Source organism: Micromys minutus, assembly GCF_963924665.1.
Source record: "Micromys minutus genome assembly, chromosome: 8".
Classification (NCBI taxonomy): domain Eukaryota; kingdom Metazoa; phylum Chordata; class Mammalia; order Rodentia; family Muridae; genus Micromys; species Micromys minutus.
Genome location: NC_137977.1, coordinates 1,235,195 through 1,255,602, shown reverse-complemented (window position 1 = coordinate 1,255,602; position 20,408 = coordinate 1,235,195). Strand labels below are relative to the sequence as shown.

Genomic DNA, 20,408 nt, shown 5'->3' with positions numbered 1-20,408 from the left:
ACTATACTTTCTACTTGCTGTCGAGGGACGACAACTTCAGGTATCATTAATTTACATTTAGTCTCTTCCACAAGTGTCCCTTGTGCTGATTCTTTAAAGAATGCTCTTGAAATATTAGGCAAAGAAAATCATTTCTAGTAAGGCCTTGCCAGTCAGCACTCTTGGACAGAAGTGTCATGAGGGTAAATCTGAGTCTGTCATTGCTTTTGCACCCAGAATCACCAAGCACTAATCTGCGTTATTCTGGAGATGGGCCATGCAGGGAGTGGTGCACCTGTTACGTAATGCTGCCCACCGAGAAGCTCCCCATCCTAGGTTGGGGATAATGTTGGACCCTATAACTAGTTGCCTGCTGGTTTTCAAAGGCTGCCTCAAAAGTCCAGTGTACCATTCACTCAAGTCGCAGGCAGACTCCCCGGTGGAGGAATTCAGGGATGATGGGATGATTACCTGTACGTGCAGCTGTATATGTTCACCTGGCCTGCCAAGGCAGACCCTGGGCCTTTCAGGTTCACATCCACCACAAAAAGCTGGTCCACCTCTGTGGCATACTCCAACATGACCACATAGTGGCCAATGTGTGGAACCCGCAGATGTAGGTGCAATTCCACCTGCCAGACAAGACAAGCAGACAGGTGGTCATCCAGAGACACAATACACTGGACATGTTGACAGACACAATAAAGGTGACACCTAGAGTGCTGTCCAAATAGTAAAGCACGCGGTCCTCTAGAAATGCAGAGGAAGGTTGCCCCATTGAAACCCTGAGTCCAGAGAAATGTTGCATGACCATTTGTCTGGAATGTCAGAGGGCGTGCTGTATTTTTATTTTTTGAGTCTTCCAATGCTGCAGCTGAGGCTTTGACCCCATCAGGGATGCTTCTTAAGGTACCAAGCATTCCCAAACTCGAAGTAAAAAGGGAAACACAACAGACAGCAAGAGAGTGGAAACCTGCCTGGGGGCTTTGTACCTGTTACTTCAAGAAAGAAATGCCAAATTATCCAAATAAAATCACTTAAAAGCAGTGCACACACCCTTCTGTCCCCAGAAGGATGAATCTTGGCTTTGAGACTTTCAGGCCCTGTTCTATGGGTGATAAACATGCTCCTCACTTTGACTTTTAAGAAGAACTATATTATAAGAGTCAGAAATCAGGGGTACTTTAGGCTGTAATGACAGACCTTAGGGTGTACAGAGCAGGATGTGTTTGCTCTCTGGTCCTTTCTGGGGAAAGTGGGAATTGCCCTTCCGTCAATCATGAGGCAGGAGCTGTGGTCCCAACTCAAGCTGACACTAGCTGTGTGACCTAGTATCTGTGTGCCCTGCATAAGAAGGGGATAAGATCGGTTTCCTCTCAACAGTTACAAGGGCCAAATGGATATGGGGCAAGTACATACATCTCAGGAGACACCAGTGAGTACTACAGGAGCCCTGGTGGGTGTCATCTCACGGTTGTTTCACCCTGACTTCTTTTTCACTCAGCAGCATTTCGTGGTGTGCTGTTTTATTTATCTTTACACTTTTCTCGGTGTGTGTAAAAATACATCTGTGTCTCACACATGTTCATGGACACTAGAGATCAACTGTGGTATTATTCCTCAAAGGCTGTGCAGTGCGTGCGTGCGTGCGTGTGTGCGTGCGTGCGTGTGTGCGTGCGTCTGTGTGTGTGCATCTGTGTGTGTGTGTGTGTGTGTGTGTTTGAGAGAGCTATCTTATTTGCTTGGCTTTTGCTGAAGAGGCTACTTTGGCCGGCTAGTGTGCCCCAACAATCCACCCATCTGTACCTCCTTTGTATTGGTTTTATGAGAACACGGCACCACATCTAACTTTTCTCCATGATTCTGGGGTTTGAGCTCAGACGTATGCTTTCAAGGCAAGCGCATTACGGACTGAGCTGGGATTCCAGCCTAGTGTCTCATGTGCTTCTATCATTATGTACATACACAGCTTATTTCACTAATGGCTGTCTAGCAACATATCATATAAATGAAAATTTAAGCTAGAGAGATGGTGGTGGGTAAAGAACCAGTTGCACATGCATGACGACCAGAGCTGGGCTCCCCAGAACCCACACAAATGCCAGGTAGTTGTGGTGGCGGTGTGTAATTCCAGCCTGGGCAGACAGACAAAAGATACGCAGAGCTGGCAAGGCTAACCAGGTAAGTCCTGAGGCTCCACTAACCAGGTAAGTCCTGAGGCTCCACTAACCAGGTAAGTCCTGAGACTCCACTAACCAGGTAAGTCCTGAGACTCCACTAACCAGGTAAGTCCTGAGACTCCTCCACTAACCAGGTAAGTCCTGAGACTCCACTAACCAGGTAAGTCCTGAGACTCCACTAACCAGGTAAGTCCTGAGACTCCACTAACCAGGTAAGTCCTGAGACTCCTCCACTAACCAGGTAAATTCTGAGACTCCACTAACCAGGTAAGTCCTGAGACTCCACTAACCAGGTAAGTCCTGAGACTCCACTAACCAGGTAAGTCCTGAGACTCCTCCACTAACCAGGTAAATTCTGAGACTCCACTAACCAGGTAAGTCCTGAGACTCCTCCATTCTTCACTGCGGACTCCAGTTCAGCCAAGCTTTATCCTCGCTTAATTCAGTGGCTCCTTCTGCCTTCAGACCATGCATATGTACTGTCCTTCAGAACAGCTCTGAGCCACCTCACCCCTACATTCCACACACATTTCTCTCTTACTCAGATAATGAAAGGCTTTCCTCAGAGAAAATGTGCACTAGGCACCCACATTTGATTCTGTTACATAGGAAAGTCCAGCCCAGGCCCTGGTAGAGAAGTTGCTACCAGCTTCTCTCTCCAGGCATCTCCAAACAAAAGTGTTTGTCTCACTTGAACACACACAGACAGACAGGCCAGTGACAAGTCCTCACTGACTGTGACATTGATCACAGCTCTCTTCTAAGTGCCTGTCATCCCACTGTGACACCTATAAACTGATTTCTGTTTAAAATGCATGTGATGGCAAAACCAGTTTCTGAAGAAATGTAAAATGGAAATGCGCTGTCAGCTGATGGTGTTATTTATATTTTTAAAGGAGAACTTGAAAGGACCTAGTAGTGTCCAATGGCTCTGCAGCACAGGGCTGCTCTTTGTTAGTTTCAAGTTTGAGTAAAGATGTGGAGGAAAACATTATTAAATCTGCTGCTTGTAAAAAGTCAGGAAGGATAAACTATCATCTCTGCTGTCAGATGGGAATTCGAATGTTGTGGCCAGCAAGCAAGACTGAATGCCCACCATGGCCAGTCCACCATCCACGAGTGAGCATCCGTAGAAAAGAAGCAGACATCACGTAACTAGATTACCAGGTAGCTACTCTGTATGTTCCATGTGTGGCAAATTCTCTCAGAAAGTACCATGAGAACAGGAGGCCTAGGGTTGTCAGGAAGATGGTAGGAGGAAAGGCTTCCCTGAAGAAGCACTGACTTATCTGAGCTCGGAGGACAAGGAACAGAAACATACCAGGAAGAGAGAGAAGAACATTAGGAAGAGGGAACAGCCTATGGTGAGAGGCCCCACTACAACACAGAGTACTTCGAGGGAAGCTGAAGATAGGAAGTCTTATAACACATGTTAACATTGTCTCCATCATAAAACACGATGTTACCATAATGTGTGTGTGTGTGTGTGTGTGTGTGTCTCAGAAAACAATCTCATGTGTTGGTCCTTACCTTCTAACTTGTTTGAGACTGTCTCTTGATGTTTGCAACTGTATGCACTACTTTAGCTGGCCTGAAGTTGGGGTGTTTTCCTGTTTCTATTTCATACCTTACTGTAGAAGGACTGAAATTACAGATGTGTTCTACCACATCTGGCTTTATGTGGATCTGAACTCAGATCCTCATATTTATCCAATGAGGATATACATGTCTTCAGTCCAATGATCAAATATTTCTGCAAGGAAGTGAGTTAATTGAGAAGGTACTACAGGTACTACAGAGAAAGTCAAGCAACATGATAGCACAGGATGAGACTCCTTACTCCAGTGCTTGGCCCAAGTTTGGATTCATTATGAGTTTGCAATACTGGTATATGCAGAATGAGAATTGCTACAGATTGGATGAGGACTGTTACTCCTTGAGCCATGCCCACTTGTGGCCCAGTGGGGTATAGTCAGTTCATTCAGGAAATGAAACTCTAGACGGAAGGACTTGGGGTTTCTAGCATGACTTTACTTCCTGTCTAATCTCAGCTTCTTGATTTGCCCACCTATGAGCAAGCAGCCTCAGCCTCCTGCAGGCACAGCCATGGGCACCAGACAGCCACGCTGTCATGGATTCCTTGCCTTGGCAGACTACACGCCCAAACCAACATCCAGAGTAAATCCTTTCTCTCCTAGGTTGCTTTATGTTGAGTATTTGGTCACACCAAGAGGCAAAGTAATTAATACAGGTAAAGACAAAACAAAAACAGAACCTTGGAAGAGAGACTAAAGCTGAAATAAAAACCCTTGGGTTTCATGTACAAGGCCAGTGAATCTGCAAATAATAATATAAAAAGGATTCTTGCTTTCACAAGAAATGAACTAAAATGTCTTTAGTACTTCTTCTAACTCTACAAATTTAAACTTTATCACAAAAGTCTTTTTGCAATGACAAAATCATCTATGATCTGTTTGTTCACTGAACATGTGTGATTGTTGAGGCCCAAGGTCAGCCAAGCTATACTTAAGTTTAATTAACATAAGCTTATGTGTTTTTTAGGGTGTATCCATCTCATTCAGAATTCTCTGTTGTCTTATCAACACACACACATAAACAACACATACATGTATGTTCTTTCTCACACGTTACATCTATGTAAATGTGAGTACACACTTGCACATATGTGTGTGTGTGAACATGTAGTATGGACAGAAAAAAGTTAATTTTAGAATGAAGTAGAGAGAAGACTATTCAGTTTTTTGTTATATTTAATTGTGTTTACTTATAGTGTTTTACTTGGTACAATAAGTGTATTTCATAACTCAAAAATCTAATAAAATAAAATGAAATGAAGTCTATCTGAAAAGTAATCTTGGTATCTTTAGCTGTTACCTTTAAAAATGTAAGAACTCCACTTATAAAATGTGTGTATCTAAAGATTTAGGAAAAATTTGAGCCACAGATATTTTAACTTTACACATTTTACCCCTTCTAAGAAGTATTTTCTTCAAAAGATCAAAATAGACAATATTACTGAAAGAGTGGAGGCTACTGTTTGGTATCTTCCTTCTGGGTGCTGTGCTGTGTGTTCTCACTGTTGATCAACTACGCAGTGTGTTACCAATACACTCTTAGGTTTGCTGATGCGGCTCAGAGAACTCCAGGAAGAGGCACAATGCCCCAGCATGCACCAACACGTCCTCCAATCCATGAGGCAGACGCCTTGGGCTGGAGCAGCTCCAGGCTCTAAGCTCCAGATTCAGCTGCTACAAAGTGCTTAGCCTACAGGGTTGGGCAGCGAGGAACTGCTGTGTCCTTATAAGGCAACCAACAGAGCTACTGAAGTCTCATCTGCTTTTAAGGAAAGAATTTGCTGGGAATCAGGTAAACAAAACAGTCCTGTGATGTTCTATGGTTGTTGCTACATCTAAAGGAACTCAAAGAAAACCTCAGCACAGATGTGGGTGGATGGCAACTGAACCCCAGCTCAAATCAGAGATGTCAGCACCTGTCAATCAATACCCCCCCCCCCCCCCCAGAAACCCTTCTGGCTCTCTGGGATTTGAGAAGCAACCTTGGCTAAGCACTCAGCATCAGATTTAACAGGAAGTAAAAGGTTGTCCCACCTCTCTCCCGCTGAGGTCCACCATGGCGGGGTGTGTGGGCGTGGGCTGCCTCACTGCCAAGGGTCTCAGCTCTCCATCAAGCAGGAAGTATCGGGCCTCACAAGCCAGCGTACAGGAGAATCGGGTCAGCGGTAAATGCTGGTAAAGCAAACAACTTCAAGGACAACAAAAGACAGGCGTCATCACATGAGCATGACACAGCTCTGAATCCAGCTCTGAGCCCAGTGCTGCCAGGACTCAGTGATCCTTTTCTCAAACATCAAAAGCATCCAGCAATGAGTTCTCCACACCACAGTGGCATTGGGGCTGCACCCTCCTCCCCATACTAACTTGTCCTGAGGAGATCCTGTGTGGGCACATGGCTCTGTGACTGGCACTTGCAGGGCGGGTGCTTCATAGTAGTCCCTGGGCAGCAGCACCAGGTAATCCTAGCAAACGAGGAGCATGGGGAGTGTCAGTCGTCCACCAGGTGTACTTCCGTAATACAGTGACCCAATGTTTTTGTGAAGTAAACAATGCCCCAGAGAAGTCCCTGGTGAACTTCAACTTTAGATCAACTTTGTTGTTCTTCACTCTAACTTATCAGAACCCACAGCGCACCTCCCCATAAGGTCTTACACACACACACACACACACACACACACACACACACACACACACACACACACACACGAGCGATGGGGGTGGGGAAGAGAGGGAGAGTGAGAGATCAGTGCCACAGGTTGTATATTTTTGCAATCTTCAGATCCACAGGAAATGTTACTGTCTCTTCTGGGTTGTTTAATAATCCCTTCCCCCAAATGATCAAAGGCAATGAGCCAAATCATTATGATGCTCTGCAGAGATACCCGCTGCCTTTGTCACTACAGAACATCAACTACTGATGTGGCTTTCGGTTCCAACCCTACTCGTGAGGCATGCTGGGGAAAGTGAGGATTTGTGATGCTGGTGTCTCAGACTAGAATGGCCCTGATGCCCGTTCTAGCAAATGAAAGAATGTTCCACCAAACATCCCAATGAAGCCTGCATTCAGGAAAAAGCAGAGTTTCAGGATCTCAAACACAGATAACTTGATAGTGCTCAATGATCTCAGGATCTGTGGCCCCAACACATATATGCACAGGAAAGGAGGCAGAATGTTTATCTTTAATGGAAAACTCATATGTGGCCCCTAAGGTATTTTCTTTCCTCAGGAAGAAATGTTTTGGGGGGGGGATTATGACTCAGGTGACTCAATGGCCTTCCTAGCTGGATGGCTTTGATGTTCTAGAAGCTATTTCCCTGAGCTTAGCCCATAACTGCTCACTACTCTGTGGTCCCAAACCAGAAAAGGTACATAGCCCATACCCAGGGAGAATGGGATCCGAATGGGGACATCAGCTACATGTTACTACACGTCTGTCTTAGGGTTTCTATTCCTGCAACGAAACACCATGGCCAAAATGCAGCTTGAAGAGGAAAGGGTTTACTCAGCTCACACTTCCACATTGTTGTTCATCACCAGAGGAAGTCAGGACTGGAACTCACACAGGGCAGGAACCTGGAGGAGGGATCTGATGCAGAGGCCGTGGAGGAGTGCTGCTTACAGCTTGTTTCCCCCGGCTTGCAAGTGTACTTTCTTACTGAACTCGGGTCTGCCAGCCTAGGGGTGGCACCGCCCATGATGGGCTCAGCACTCCCCCATCACTAACCTACTAAGAAAATCCCTCACAGCCAGATCTTATGGAGGCACTTTCTCAGTTAAGGTAACTCCTGTCAGAGCCCTCGTTTGTGGGTCAAGTGGACACAAGACTGACCAGAAAGCATCTCCCTGTTCCTAGGTGACAACCTTTCCATCTGTCAGCTCTATACTCATTGGCATTGATGGAATTTTCCTCTTCCCCACTTCTAACATCTACAAAAGATGCTTTGTCTGATTTCTTCAGGCATGGAGTTTTTCGCCAAGATGTTGCAAGGGCAAAAGGATGGCACTTAACTTCATTTTGTGTTGGGTCCTGGGAAGACACATAAGAATACGTTCTATTTTTATTGTTCAGGAGAAGCCATGGAGGCAGGCTTAGAGGTAAGTGTCCGACCTAAGAGGGACCGGCTTTGTTTCCTGCCTAAAGCAGCACATGGCATCAAACTGGTGCCAAAGATGTCGTCAAAGCTCTAACAGGCTTGAGGTGTGTGTGGACAGAGGGGTGCCTCAGAGAAACCCCTCACGGAGGGGGTGCCTCAGAGAAACCCCTCACGGCTTCTCTGGACAGAGGGGGTGCCTCAGAGAAACCCCTCACGGCTTCTCTGGACAGAGGGGGTGCCTCAGAGAGACCCCTCACAGCTTCTCTGGACAGAGGGGGTGCCTCAGAGAGACCCCTCACGGCTTCTCTGGCTTTCTTTGAATGAGGGGTCCTTTGCCAGTTAGCTCTCAGACTTCACTAGGTGAGAGGTAGAAGGTAGAAAGTGCTCCAGGAGCCTGTCCTTCCCTTCGCACATCCCCAAATCTCATTATTAAATATATTAACTATAACTTCTTGTTTTCTAGATTCTTCTCCTGCTACTCTGTGTGGCTTGGGGAAGGGGGGCCTTTTAGGTGACTTCCTGCTTCATAACGGAAACATTAAAATTTGAAAGTCAGGGCGGGCCATGTGCTTCTAAGAAGTTTGTGTTTGTTTTAATGATCCTGAATTATAGTTTGCTTACATTTAGATAGATATATAGATTATTTTTGTCCAAGTGTGGTTGACTGAAAGGATATGAAATGTAATTAATTTTCAGGAGGTTTCTATGTCACTGTGTCCTCTGAAGACCAAAGTCACTGTAGTTTCCTTTGCAGTAAAAGGAAGCACATGTGATTTCGATGTAGGGCCCGCGCTGCAGGTCTTCCTATGGGTCTGCATTGCAAGCGACTATCTCAGGAACAGGACATTTCAAAGACCTCAGTGCTTATAGCCCCGTCTTACCAAAAGGACTCCTTCCACTTGGATGCAAGCAATCCATGTCTCAGGTGTGATGGTGAACACGTCTGCAAAGCCGTTTCCAGGGACCATGACAAAGGCTGGCTCTTTACTCGGGGGAAAGGTGATCTCTTTACTTTGAGAAGCATCTATCAGAAATACAAGTAGCACTTTCAGGCATCTTTCTAGAAGCCAGTACTAAAACTTTACACAATGTAGCTTTCAATGTTCAGTTTATAGCTGGAAAAGCTTAAGGTAGTTTACTAAGCTTGGGTTCTGGTCATACTTACTCATCTTACTTTTTAAATGATATGTATTCATGTGCATAAAATAGGCATAAGAGAGGCAAGCCTGGAAGACACCAGAGGCACACCTGCCACCATGTGGCCACAGCAGGCAAGTGGACAAGTGGGTGGTGGGGGAAGGGGAGGGGGTGGGAAGGTGAGTGCACTGTGAAGAGAGAAACATGAGGGTGGTGACAACAGCCTGACGTAGGTCCCAGGGACACCTTCTTATTTTCTGACTTGCATTTTAAAATTCCAACCTCCTCCACTTTTCCTGCTTGAAACCATGGGTGAATTAAGGGCACTATGCCAACAGCTCCCACATAACACCAAAAGGTAGCCCCCACTTCCCCACGTGCGGGCTATAGAGGTCTGTCTTCTTCACCAAAGGATCCCAAAGGTTGGGGATAGCCAACATTTGAGCATTGTTATGCTGATGGTAACTTAACAGCAAAAATAAAGGTACACCGTGTGGAGAAAGCCATGGTAGCAAAAGCACACAAGGGAGCTGTCCAATCAGATTCCCTTGTGAGCTTCATGTTTTCTAAGGATGACAGACTTGGTAAAAGCCAGAGAAATATTCTATTTATCCTTTCTCAATTGCCAGGAGGCAAAGCCAGCTGTAGAGGCTCATGCTGCTCTGGGTTATGTCCCGAGACGATGTCTCTAGAAAGCAAACACGACAAAGGTAAGAAAAGAGGCTGGAGACTGTGCCTACCTGACTTTCCCCGGGCTGAGTAAACAGTGATACGGCCGGACACGTCTTCCGTTCCCGGATTGATGTATCTCAGAATAATGCGGAACAACGAGAGGCTTGACTTCCCCACAGTCAATCTCACCTTTACTTCATTCTGAAAAGTACCCCAAAACACCATGAAGTGTAAAGGGTTGGCTGCAAAGCAGTGCCAGAAAACCAGCATGCGTGGGCGCACACACACACATACACACACACATACACACACACACACACAAACACACACACACAAACACACACACACACACAAACACACACACACAAACACACACACAAACACATGCAAACACACACACAAAAACACACACAAACACAAACACACACACAAACACACACACACACTTATACACACAAACACACGCAAACACACATACAAACACACACACAAACACACACAAACACACACACAAACACACACAAACACACAAACACACACACACACTCACACATACACACACACACTCACACACACACATACACACACACACTCACACACACACACATACACACACACACACACACTCACATAAATAAGTCCCCAGTAGGTAGGTGGAGATAGACAGAGCTAACAAGAAAGCATTTACAATTCTAGTGACAATGGGATGCATTCCCTCAGCAGCTGGGGTTCTCTTCCAACAGTTTGTGTAGCCAGGAAGACAGATTGGAATATTGGACAGATTAGTTTAAGAGGGTCACAGCCACAGGGACAACCATGACTGGCAGTGAAAGCCAAAGGCAGAAGACAGAAGAAAAGGGAAGCATGTCATTTCAGGCCATCACTCAATAGAGAGGCCACTGTGGGCCCCACTTGACAGGCATGGCATCACACGGCTGCAAGCAGTAATAGTGGGGGAGCAAAGCTTAAGGCCCCCAAAGGCATTTGTCATAAAAACCTAGATGCAACTAAATATGCCTCTTCTGCCTTAGGAAGTTTTACCTCAAGCTTTTATCCAAAACCAATGTTAGCTTCTAAACCAGCAGAGAGGCCTGTGTGTCTCCACGCCCTGGGGTCACACAGTGCTCTGTAAGAACTAGCAATGCACATGAATGATCAGAAGCACCTCTCCCAAATAAATGTATGTGCATCAAGGTCAAAGGAGGGTGTGAGGTCCCTTGGACCTTGGGATTCTCGTGAGCCTACACGTGGATGCTGGGAACAGGGCCCAGATCCTCTGCAAGAGCATCAGGAGATGTCTCACCTCCGGGCCACCTCTCCAGACACAAGGATCAGTCATTTTTATTCAGAGCCACAGACCACATGGCTCAGCTATGGTCCAAGGGAGGCTCGTGGTGTGAGAATTCCTGTCTCGGTTCACTCCATCTTCTCGAAGCTCTCTTGCTTTCAGTGAAAAGGACATGTGTGACAGGAGACAGCCAAGGCTGACTTCCAGGGGACCACTAGCTCTGATGCAGAAGGTGTGAGTGACGTCACGAAGGAATCTGCACCATCCCTAAGAGTCTGAATTCATTTTTTCAATTTCAATACCAACTGGGAATTAAATGTGCAAGGATGAATCAAAAGAATAAAGAAAGTGGTCAACAAGCGACACCACAGGTCCTCTGACACAAAGGCTTCCCCACAATGAACATCATTCGAAATGGATTCCTTTGGGTCAACCAAATATTCTGTTCCTACACTGGGCTCTGTGTCAGCCACTTATCAGGACTTGATGGAATCTTCTGACTAACAAAGATCTCCACTATCGATAAAAGGGGCTGATTCAGTGAAGAACTCACAGAGAATGGGGGTTTGGTTCTCAGCACCCAAGTTCTATGTCTCACAACCTCCTGCAACTCCAGATCTGGAAGATCCCATCCCATCCCTTCTGCAGGGACCTGCAGTCTCCGGTGTCATACCTCACATGCACACATGGTGCAGGCCTTTAATGAAAGCACTTAGGGGGCAGGGGCAGGAGGAGTTCTATGAATTAAAGACCAGTCTGATCTGCAGTGAGCCCAGGCTAGCCAGGGTTCCACAGTATGACCCTGTCTCAGAAAGAAAAGGAAGAAACTGAATGGATGTGTAAGGGAAGAAAGGTGAGAAAATAATGCGCTGTATCTTTTACTCTGCTGTGATTGACAAGAGTAGTGGGCGTGGCTGAGAGGAGAGGAGGGGAGGAGACAGAAACGGCAAAGGGCACCAAAGAGCATCCTTTACCCCAGGCTCCAGTCACACAGGAATCCATGATCTTAAAAAGCAGCGCCCCAAATCAGTAGTGCCAAGCAAGGGAAGGTGAGACATGCACTTAGGAGGCTGAGGCAGCAGGACTGAGGGCTTAGACCAGCCTGAGTCACACAGCTAGACTCTGTAGACCTCTGCTGGAGGAGGAAGGTGTGGGCCATTGTAGAAGCCTTCAAGTCAACTTGGCTTTTGTTTTCCACACATAGAGAAAAACTGTGTTCTATGCTTTAATAGGACTTTTGTATCATCTGAGAACTTTGCTTCTATCTACGGAAAGCCTCCAGAGACAAACACTGTCTTTCTTCAGTTCCTTCATTTTCTGATTTAGTAGCCAAATTAAAGTAGCTATAAAACCCAAGTACATATTTATTTAATTCAGATGTTGCCCTATCTTAAATCCCAAGCCTAGCTTCTAAGACAACCCTGCCAGTACTCTATAAAAAATAAATCCTAGAATAGATTCTTGTGGTAGTATAGCTTTTAGATCCTGAAAGTGCTCTGGATATATAGATATAGATAGATATAGATATAGATATAGATATAGATATAGATATAGATATAGATATATAGATATATATGTGTGTATGTGTCTGTATGTGTGTGTGTGTGTGTGTGTGTGTGTGAGTGAGTGAGTGTGTCTTCTGCAATGAGCTGTATCCCTCTGGCTAGATACCTGTACTGAGGTCATCGGAGCATATCCTCTCCAGCTAAACTCAGGGAATACGAGGGGATCAAATCCAAACCGTAGCTCTCTGCCATTAGGTCCAGTGCCATCTTCGAGCTCATACTTCATGTGGTGCAAATCCGGGAAGTAGTAGTTATTTTCAGGCCTTTTCAATCACAAGTAAAGAGAGAAGAGTGGTTAGATTTATGGGTGATCTGAACATCTTTCCTACTAGATGCTTCTGAAAGAACATGGCCAACACACTAAGCCCATTGAATGACAACAGGAAGGTTGTCCCCCTCTTGCTCTGAATGATCGATTTTATTCAGAGTAGTGCTGGCACAGAGTGTACTCAACACTCAACACCACCCACCCCAAGTCACTTAGCACAAGTCATGAGGTCCCCAACTGTGTTCTAATGGCTGTCAACAATTAATAAAATCTAATACCTGCTCCCTCCCCCGGTTTTCCCGTACGTATACTCACATACTTTGCAAACCTCAGTAATTATGTGGCAGGCACTGTTCTAGGCATCATGTACACCGTATATAATATATATATATATACATATAACTTTTATCATATTCTTATGTGTTTATGTGTGTGCATGCATGTGTGCACACATGTACATGCACATGGATGGAAGTCAGAGGACAGCTTGCTAGGGTTGGTTCTCTCCTCCTGCTGTGTGGGTCCTGAGGATTGGACTTGGGTGGTCCAGCTTGGCCACAAGTGCCTTCTGTCTGAGTCACTTATAGGTTAATGGGTGAGTTCCTTTGGCAAGTCCAATGGTGGCAGTCATAAAGAAAGCTTCAAAACACCCCAGTGCCCAGTGGCTTCCACACTCAGACTACTCAAGAGTTCTTCAAGCCAATAAATATGCAAATCTGTAAAAAGAATAACACTCAAGGGACTTAAAGACATAAAGCTCCACCAGGCCATGGGAATAAAAGCCACGCCCCCACAGTGAGCGCAGTGAGGGATGCTTGCATTCCAGCAAAGGATTTACAAAACTCTGAGTTTGTCTCCAGGGCCTGAGTATTCATCCAGGAAGCCATTCTAGAGATGACTGCAAACATGGTTCAGACACTGACGATGTAGAAGCACCATGGTAGAGCCAAAACTATACAGCAAATTGATTATAAAATACTTTGTAGACATTAATATTTTGAGGACTTCTTAATGTTATAAAAATGCTTATATGTTCTGTTAAATAAATTGATTTTTTAAATCTGCATAAAAAGGCTAAGTTTTAACTGTAAATAAAATTAAACCAATAATATTTTACAAAGTTATGTTAAGAGAGGGGCAGTGCAGATTTTTCTTTGCCTTTTTATTTGTATGAGTTTATTGAAATTTCTAAACTGAATATGCATTTATGATCATAAAAATTATAGAATAGTGAATGCCTTCAAAACGTATAAGAAACTCCAAATAAGCTCAGATATATAACTGAGCTAATGCTTGGGAAGATTTGGTCCTAAGAATGCAGGTCTGTCCATCTGGACAGAGAGGCTGAGATCCCAATTGCTGGTTTATCACAGTGTAGTGTGGTTTTATTCACTGTTATAGCCAAGGCTGCACTCAGTATTTCAAGGTGTGCGACTGTGTGCTAAGATGTGAAACGTCACTGTTTTCATCTGTAGGTGCATAACTCAGTTCTGTTGGGTTGTTATTTTCTCCTGTGTTTCTTCATGTAGCTTCAGCCTGAATGCCCAGCCACAAGGGCCAATAGAGAGACTGAGGGGCAGTCACAGCCAGCAGCACTCAGAACTACATCAAAGAATGTCTTAACTAATCTACCGATGAAACAGGTGAAAAAGGCACTTGCAATTTTGAGAACTTTACATTTCTTAGAGTTTTTGCCATATGATTAAAAACCAAAGAGTTTAGATTTCAATTTCTCCTCCTTCTACAGAGGAAAAACTTACAATTGGATCATCACACCCAGAGTCACGTGTCACACACCCCTACCTGCCCCAGAGTCACGTGTCACACACCCCTACCTACCCCAGAGTCACGTGTCACACACCCCTACCCACCTCAGAGTCACGTGTCACACACCCCTACCTGCCCCAGAGTCACATGTCACACACCCCTACCTGCCCCAGAGTCATGTGTCACACACCCCTACCTGCCCCAGAGTCACGTGTCACACACCCCTACCTACCCCAGAGTCACATGTCACACACCCCTACCTGTCCCAGTCTCTGCCCTTCCTGCTTTTGTTCTTAGCTTCCTTTCCAGTTGCCTCTGTTTCCAGACTTTTCTGACCCACCTCATTGTAACTCACCCTGCGTCTCTACCCCCTCACCGAGGGACACAAGCAGAACTGGATGTCACTTCTCCAGAAGCGTGGAGTGTGGGATGCCCTGAGAATGGAGCAGGCCCCTGTGTTGGGCCTTCCCTGCTGTGGCTTCAGCCTCCAGTGGGCGTGCTGCAGACTACATTTTGTTTTCATGATGCTTCATTTCTCAACTTGACTGGTTTCTTCCAACTGTCCACCTGAAGCCTGGGGACTTTGTAGCTTATGCCACAGATCTGGTCCCTATGGATACTGTAATCTCCTGTTCTAGTAGCTCGTGGTTACATGTCCAGGTTCCAATCACACTGACTGCTTCATGTGCCTCCTTAGGATTGCTGCAGATGGGAAACGGGGTGTGCAAAGAAACATCTGCAAGACTCACCTCTGGCACTGTTTCCCCTCAACGTGCTCTCTGCACTCGCACACTCCCGAGGGCCCACTACACATAGTGCTGAGCGCTCCACCGATGTCACACTGACACCCTGAAAGTCAAGAAACAGTTGGAGTTACTACCAAACTGTCTCCCTGGCAGATGGCTCCCTCTCCAAGAGAAGACAACCTGGCGTTCTCAGCCCTCTCTGGGCTGCTTCTTTCCTGTGCAAGACCCTACATCAGGAAGGGATGGCCCAACAAAAATGGCCTGTCTCCTCAAACTTCAAGATGTGTGACTACGGGCCAGCAGGCGGGTACGCTGTTCTCCAGTCACAGGCAGCTCTATAGCTAAAGATGGTCGAGTAACCCGGGAAGAAAGATCTACAGATAAGGGCTTCCCACACAGACGTGGAGGGAGTGACAGCAGATGCTGTAGTGTCAGTGCTGACAGTCCAGAGGCAGGAGGATCCCTGGGACCTACTGATTAAGGATAGCCAGATTCGCAAGCCCATGTTCAGTACAAACTCTGTACACAGAGGCACACATATACATGAACATGAATATGAATACACACTGGAGCTCGTACTCATGCACAAACACACACACACACACACACACACACACACACACACACACACACACACACGGAACAGCATTGCTGTAAGTGACGTTCATGAGGAGACCCATGTGGAAGTCAAGAGGAGCCTTGTAGCTCCCCCACCCCCCATTTACAGAATTTCATTATTTAACACAAGCCTATATCTAAGTATCTGCTTTTCAGTTACTATGAAATACAACGACAAGGTGACTACGCCCCGGTGTTAGTCGATATTAGCACACACCCATCCCACATATGCGGTTTGTAAATGAATCAACAGTGTGCCTGGTAGAGGAGAGAAGTGGATACAGCACCACCTGAGGCTCACTGCAAGTGTCGACACAATATTTGGCCGAGTTCTCAAGACAATGTCCAAGCTCCATCCTTGAAAGTCAGCTGCAGGGATTCTGGCAGCTTCCGTAGTACTTTGCTTCGCCCAAGTCCTGCCAAATGTATTTACCTTGACAGCCAAAGTAATTGCTCTTCTCCAGAGAGAAGTATCCATCGTCACAGGTGTCGCAGGAGTCTCCGGTTACGTGAGCTTTGCAGCTGCAGTCACCGTCTTCCTGCGGAACGAGCCGGACAGGACTCACTAACCTTAAGGACTGGAGGCGGGCTCATCTTACAACAGGAAGCAGGGGAGCCAGGACGACTAGCTAGGGACTGGAACCCTGCTCCAGAAATCCCACAGTCATCACATGGAAAGATGCCCCATGTTACCTGCCCACACTCTCCAATTCCGCTCACTGTCCCTGCCTCATGGCACTGGCACTCTGAAAAGATAAAAGAGGGTATCTGTGATCCCAAGGTCTTACAAGGACATTTCCCTGGCTCTAAGGATATCACATACCTGTGACAAAAGTCATGTGGTGGGACTTTCCTGTGGACGTGAGCAACATTCACCTCGCACTGCTCTGGCCTAAATCAGGATTGTTTTCTGGGGCTAGTAGACAGGTCAGTCAATACGATCTGTCTAGAGTGGGCATTATTGGTGTGCCTGAATATAAATATACTCTTATCCTAAGGGCGGCCATTTCACTTAGACCTTCTGTTATGTGCTCCCACTTGGTATCCTGATTCTAGATGATTGCACAAAATGAAGGTGCAGTAGGTTCGTGTCATTGTTATATCATGTGCATTAAACTTAAAATAAAATTTAGCCAGAAAGAGGGGTTTATAAAAACAAAAGGTTCAAAGACATTTATTAAGTAGCTGCCTTCTCAAACAACAAAATTCAAATGGAAACAGTATAGATAAATCTTTGCATGAAAATGATAGTTCTGCCCTGAATGAAGATGGCGGACGCCAAAGCATTATGCAGCACATTGGAAAAATCAAACTGGTTTGGCACAGAGCTCTCTTAACACAGCCCACCAAATCAACTAAATAGGGTTCACACGGGTTCACAGAGACTGAAGCACCAAGGACAGGGCCTGCGTGGGTCTGCAGCAAGTCCTCTGTGTATGTGACTGAGATCAGCTTGGTAATTCTCTGGGACTCCTAACGGTAGGAACAGGTACGTCTCTGACTTTTTCCCTGCTCTTGAGACTCTTTTCCTTCTGTTGGGTCGTCTTGACATGAGGGCTTTTTTGCCTTGTCTTAATGCATCTTGCTTGTCCTGTTTGGCTGTTATCTCTTGGAGGCCTGTTCTTTTCCAAAGAGGGAACAGAGGGGGAGTGAATCTGGGGGAGGAGGTGGTGGTGGGAGCTGGAAGGAATGAGGAGGGGAACTGATTCAGATAAACTATCTGAGAGAAGACTCTATTTTCAAGAGCTAAAAGCTGTGGCAGTATATGCGATCGCTGACCTGAGCATCCGCGGGGGTTTTCTGGGACCAGATTCCAGTATAGCAGTTTGCAGACACTGCATGTAGGACTTGCAGCATGCAGCTTGCACTGGCAGTGACCCTTGAAATGAAAATCAAACTGATGTTTGGCATTTTGAAATCAAGACCTGTTTCAAACATGAGTTTTCAACAAAGTTTTGTTAGCAAAATAAATGTTGACCATGAAAGATAAGCCAAGGGATTCACTAAAGTCTAGAGTTACTTTTGAACTTTGAGAAGGAAGGGAGATTATCTCCTCTGCTAGAACTTCACCCCATTTCTGGCCTGCACCTTCTGCTGGGACAAATCATCAGCTTGCCTGCCTCTCTAAAGACCCCACATCTGAAGGCCTCCCAGGAGATCTGCTACAGTCAGAGCCACGGGTCTCCCAGGAGAACTGTAGCAATTCAGGGACGCAGAAAGCAGGTTCCAGACAGAAACACCCAGGCCAGTTACCACTAGAGATAACAAGATTGTGAGAGGCAAGCGCAAGACCATAAATAACAGAAGCCAATATACTTTGACACCATCAGAACACAGTTCTTCCACCACAGCAAGCCCTGAATACCCCAACACACCTGAAAACCAGAATTCTGACCTAAAAATCCTATCTCATGCAAACAATAGAGTTCTTTAAGGAGAATATCAATAACTCACTGAAACTCGATGACAGGAAAACACAGGTAAACAGGATGAAGCCCTTAAAGAGGAAACAACTAAATCTTTTTTTAAAAAATACAGAAAAACAGAATCAAACATGTGAAGGAATTGAACAAAGCAGTCCAAGACCTAAAAATGGAAGTAGAAACAATCACAAATGGAGGCAACCCTGGAAATGGAAAACCTAGGAAAGAGGTCACGAATTACAGATGTAAGCATCACCAACAGAATACAAGAGATAGAAGACACAATCTCAGGGGTAGAAAATACCTTAGAAGAGATTGACACAACTGCCAAAGAAAATACAAAACATAAAACACTCCTAACCCACAATATCCAGGAAATTCAGGACACAATGGAAAGACCAAATCTAAGAATAATTAGAATAGAGGAGAACAAAGATTCCAAGCTCAAAGGACCCAAAAGCATCCTCAACAAAATCATAGAAGAAAGCCTCCCCAATATAAAGAAAGAGAAGGCCATAAATGTACAAGAAGCCTATAGAACACCAGATAGATTGGACTAGACAAGAAAATCCTCTTATCATATAATAGTCAAAACACCAAATGCAAAAAAAAAAAGAAAGAGTATTAAAAGCTGTAAGTGGAAAACGCCAAAACATGAAGTCAGACCTATCTGAATTACACCAGACTTTACAACAGAGACCCTAAAAGCCAGAAGAGCCTAGACAGAGGTCTTATAGACCCTAAGAAAACACAAATGCCAGCCCAGGCTACTATACCCTGCAAAACTCTCAATCATCATAGATGGAGAAAACAAAATAATCCAAGACAAAGCCAAATTCAAACAGAATCTATCTACCAATCCAGCCCTACAGGGGATTCTAGAAGAAAAACCCCAACACAAGTTACACCAGAGAAAAAAACAAGAAATTAATCATCCTACAACAAAGCCAAAATGAGAGAACCACATATACATAATGCCACATACAGCAACAAACATAACAGGAACTATCATCTGTATTTAATACCTCTCAATATCAAAGGACGCAATTCTCCAATAAAAAGACATAAGTTAACAGATTAGATATGCAAGCAGGATTCAGAATTTTGCTACATACAAGAAATGAAACTGAATGACAAAGACAGACACTACTTCAGCGTAAAAGGCTGGACAAAAGTCTTCCAAGCAAATGGTGCAAAGAAACAAGCTGGAGTTGCCATCCTAATATCCAATAAAATAGACTTTCAACCTAAAGTTATCAAGCAATATTGGGAAGGACACTTCATATTCATCAAAGGAAAATAATCCACTAAGAAAAAGTCTCAATTCTGAACATCTATGCCCCAAATGCAAGAACACCCATATTCATAAAAATTTTTTTACTAAAGCTCAAAACACACATTGAACTCCACACAATAATAGTGGGAGACTTCAACACCCCACCCTCACCATTGGACAGATAATTAAAACAACTAAACAGAGACACAGTGAAACTAACAGAAGTTATGAACCAAATGGATTTAACAATTATATACAGAACATTTCACCCTAAAACAAAATAATATGCCTTCTTCTTAGCACTTCATGGTACCTTCTCCAAAATTGACCATATTGTTGGTCATTAAACAAGCCTCAACACATACAAGAAGACTGAAATAATCCCATGCATCCTATCATATCACCATGAACTAAGACTTCAATAACAACAGAAAACCTGCAAACCCATGGAAACCGAACAATTCTACTCAGTGATAACCTGAAGAAATAAAGAAAGAAATAAAGGGAAGATCAGGGAAAAAAATTTAAAAAATATTAAAAATGTTTTAGAATTTAATGAAAATGATGACACAGCATACCCAAACTTATGGGACACAATGAAAGCATCACTAAGGGGAAAATTCATAGCACTAAGTGCTCTCATAAAGAAATTGAAAAGATTCTACACTAGCAACTTAACAGCACAGCTGAAAGCCCTAGAACCAAAAGAAGTAGACGCACCCGGAGGAGTAGATGGCAGGAAACAAACACTGGCTGAAGTCAACCAAATAGAAACAAGGACTATAATACAAAAATATCA

General features: G+C 44.7%; 1 protein-coding gene across 1 annotated transcript in view; it reads right to left on the bottom strand.

Moving 5' to 3' along the window:
- LAMA3 (laminin subunit alpha 3) overlaps positions 1-20,408 on the bottom strand; it is a gene marked incomplete at its 5' end in the record, with an annotated part of 209,094 nt that overhangs the window by 101,854 nt on the left and 86,832 nt on the right. The window contains 10 exons of the mRNA XM_080919740.1: positions 451-611; positions 5,789-5,942; positions 6,119-6,216; positions 8,731-8,873; positions 9,727-9,859; positions 12,618-12,774; positions 15,296-15,395; positions 16,344-16,449; positions 16,604-16,656; positions 17,690-17,789. Coding sequence (XP_080775866.1) covers positions 451-611; positions 5,789-5,942; positions 6,119-6,216; positions 8,731-8,873; positions 9,727-9,859; positions 12,618-12,774; positions 15,296-15,395; positions 16,344-16,449; positions 16,604-16,656; positions 17,690-17,789 — 1,205 coding nt within the window. The remainder of the gene's footprint in view (positions 1-450; positions 612-5,788; positions 5,943-6,118; positions 6,217-8,730; positions 8,874-9,726; positions 9,860-12,617; positions 12,775-15,295; positions 15,396-16,343; positions 16,450-16,603; positions 16,657-17,689; positions 17,790-20,408) is intronic.